This window comes from Hylobates moloch, unplaced genomic scaffold (genome assembly GCF_009828535.3).
Source record: "Hylobates moloch isolate HMO894 unplaced genomic scaffold, HMol_V3 SCAFFOLD_9, whole genome shotgun sequence".
Lineage (NCBI taxonomy): Eukaryota > Metazoa > Chordata > Mammalia > Primates > Hylobatidae > Hylobates > Hylobates moloch.
Window position 1 is genome coordinate 17,580,470 of NW_026652284.1, and position 3,300 is coordinate 17,583,769.

The 3,300-nt window shown below is 54.5% G+C and overlaps 1 protein-coding gene across 9 annotated transcripts in view; it reads left to right on the forward strand.

Annotated features, from left to right (window-relative positions):
* UBR4 (ubiquitin protein ligase E3 component n-recognin 4) overlaps positions 1–2,752 on the forward strand; it is a 146,166-nt gene extending 143,414 nt beyond the window's left edge. For all 9 annotated transcript variants that reach the window (XM_032759101.2, XM_032759105.2, XM_032759109.2 and 6 more), the window contains one exon: positions 2,362–2,752. In XM_032759101.2, coding sequence (XP_032614992.1) covers positions 2,362–2,426 — 65 coding nt within the window. In that variant the 3' untranslated portion in view covers positions 2,427–2,752. The remainder of the gene's footprint in view (positions 1–2,361) is intronic.
* The last annotated feature ends 548 nt before the right edge of the window (positions 2,753–3,300 follow it).

A 3,300-nucleotide genomic window follows, 5' to 3' on the forward strand; every position in this document is an offset into this window, starting at 1 on the left:
CCGTCTGCAGTCCCAGCACCTCGGGAGGCCGAGGTGGGCAGAGCACTGGAGGTCAGGAGCTGGAGACCAGCCTGGCCGACATGGCGAAACCGCGCCTCCAGCGAAAGGAGAAAAACCAGGGAGGGGTGGTGGTGCACGGCGGCAATCCCAGGCAGCCCGCAGGCCAGGGCAGGAGAATCACGGGAGCCGGACGCAGGGAGTCTGCAGCGAGCGGAGTTCAGTCCAGCCGGGGCCACAGAGGGAAGAAAGAGAGAGAGAGAGAGAGAGAGAGAGGGAGGGAGGGAGGGAGGCAAGCTTGAGTCTGTTTTTTAATGGCAGTTCAGAGAATTAACACACAAATTGGAATGCCCCTGTCTTCCTCCTGCGTCTTAGGTCACAGTTGACCCCAGGGAGGCATGGGCGACCCAGCAGGGCCACTCTGAACTCTGGGTGTGGGAGATGTGGTCAGACAATTCCTTATCCTACTGCTAGTAAAATTGAAATTCTTTGTGTAACAAATTTGTCATTCTAATTGCAAACAAACACATTAGAATTGGTTTGGATTTCATAACCAAGCACCAAGTGACAGCAGGGGTAGGTGACTTGGCCCGTGCCTGGGAAATCCACCTAGAGTTAAAAGACAGTGGCCTGTCAGGTTGTGCGCGCCGCGGCATTACAGCCCCCATCAGAGCATCCGCCCTACAAAGGTCAGCTCCCCAGAGCAAACGCACAGGTAACCAAACCTGCCAGCTCTTTTTTGTGAACTGTTTCATTTTTTTCTTGTGTTCATTGTGGGAATTTTGTAAAGTATAAAGAAGCAGGAAAACAAACTCCCCCCAGATCCCACTGTTAAGAGAATGCCTCTGCTAACATTTTCTCTATCTTGTTATCCTCTGGGAATGAGACCCACTAAAGGGCTGGAGTGTTGCTCAGTGCGAATTCCTCTTTCTTCCCAGCTCAGAGCCAGCTGACCGATTTTCCCAAACAGCTCTGTGCCTCCTCATTGGCTGCCCCTTGCAGTGGCCTCAGTGGAAGCTCTGTGCTGGGATGGCCTTCGTCGGCCTGTGCCTGCCTCCGCGTCTGGGCGGGCCTGTGCTAACACTGCTCACCTCCGTGTGTTTGTTGACTCCACCACCTCTTTACAGCTCCCACTGGCTCTGTTTCAGCCTAGACGTTTCACCAGCATCATACCTTAGCACATGCCTCGCGTTCTTCCCAAAGTCAGCCCTGGGACCAGGTGGGCTGGTAAAGTCCTCAGTGCTGGGCCCTGTGCCTGTTGCATGAGCCTGTGTCACTGTGACTGTGGAAGTTGGAGCTAGTGAGAGGAGGAGGAGGTGGGCAGGGGAAGGAGGGTCCCCTAGGCTCGGGCTCCACATCAGTCGTGAGCTGCTGGCAAGCACAACTGGCCTTCAGCCAGGGAGAGCCAGAGCCTTGCCAGGCAGCAGCCTCCGTGCCTTCCACTCCTAGGTCAGGTTTTGACAGCACCACTTTATTACTTTGTTTAAGCTGTTAGAAAATTTGAGAACATCACACACACCCTATTCAAATGTGAGAACAAAAACACCTTCCAAAGCCAAACGGGGATAGTCTGAGCCGCTCTCCCTTCCATCAGCCCAGATGCTTGGGCGATGACTTCAGTTCGGATTCTGCCAGGCCTTTGGTTCTAGCAGCTCCACGGCTGTTTTACGTGTGGCTCTGGCATCTCCTGTCCCCTGCTTTGTTGGTAGATCCCCTGGCATCTCCTGTCCCTCCCCAGAGGGGTGGGGCCACCAAGGCCGAGGAGCAGCTTGAGCATCTTCTGTGTGTGAGGCACTTGCACACGAAGGGCCTCATTGAATCCCCTCAGTGGGGCCGCAGGGCTTCTCCCTGTCTCTGTTTGAGGGTTCGTTTGATGGTTGAGGAAGTGGAGCTCCTGAGCGTTGACAACCTGCTCGGGGGCCCAGGACCCACCATCAGATCAGAGCTCAGAAGCAGCTGGGGGCTTGCCACCCTGCTCTGCTCCTCCCAGCCCTCAAGGGCAGAGCTTTCTTTGGTCCCAGATCCCTTTGAGAAGATGGTAAAGACTGCAGGCACTCTCCTTTCAGAACCCGCCTTCCATTTGGCACTGGGGGTCAGTGGATTTGCACATCTCTGCGTGTCCCTGAGCCAGGTGTGGCCTCTGCCACTTCACCCCCAGCAGCAGTGCCTGCTTCTGGAACAGGACTCCTGCGGAACAGGGTTTTGCTCAATGACTACCTCCCCGGTCATGTTGCTGTCCAGTGAGCAGCTGGGCCAGAGCTTGTCGGGCCGCAGTGTGTTCTCTGCTAGATGGGGCAGCTGTGACTCGGTGAATGGGGGCTGCACGCCCGCTCCTGACACAACTCTGCCTGTTGTGCTTTGCAGGTCTTTTATCAGAAATCACCGATCCAGAGAGCTTCCTGAAGGACCTGTTGAACTCAGTCCCCTGACCACCACACAGCAGCTGCGGCGGCGAAGACGAAGCCGGCTTGCCTTCCACCCTCTGTTCTCTTTCCTTGTGCGTTGAGTTCCCTCCGAGGGATGCTGCATTGTTACCCCGCCCTCCCCTCTCTCATTTTTCTTGGTGTGGCTTGGGGTTTTTAGGCTTCCTGTTTTATCTCGTGTGTGTGGTGCACTAGCTATGAAGTTGTTTGTAACCCAAGCCATCAAAGGGCCTGTACATACCTAGGAGCCATGAGTTGTCCCGGCCAACTTCATACTTGAGTGTGCACATCTTGAGAAATAAACAAGTGACTTAATACACATTGAAAAAGAAGGTGTTGCCTGCTGCTTCAACTCGTCCTCAGTGGCGCAGGCCAAATGGTTTCCCTTGAATGCACAGCCATTTCTGGCGTCAGCCCGGGAAGACTCATGTCGATTCGCTATCTCCAGGCCTGTTGTCAGCGCTAAGTGGAACCTGTCTATTCTTGGCCAGCAAGTTGGGGCACCACATTTGATGGCTCTGTTTTTTCCCAAAACAAAGTCCATGCCTTGCTCTTAATTTTTTGGCCTTAAGAGCTGGAACCCAAAGACATGTGGAGCCCAGAGCTTTCCTAGCTCTCCGCTGAAGGAAGGCTCGCGGAGTAGGGCACACTCTTGTTGGACCACAGAGGCCTGGGGAGCATTTGACATTCTCATGCTGCTGTGAATCGGGAATCCCTTGGTGACTTCTCTCCAGGGTTGTCATGTTAAGAGAGAGCCTGGGGCAGACTTAGGATCAGGATAAAGAGAGTGGCTGCTATTGACATTGCCAGGCACTCAGTGTATCTTATTTCTAATCTCTTCAAGGAAGGGCCCATGAGCCAGAGCCGCTCGCCCAAGGGC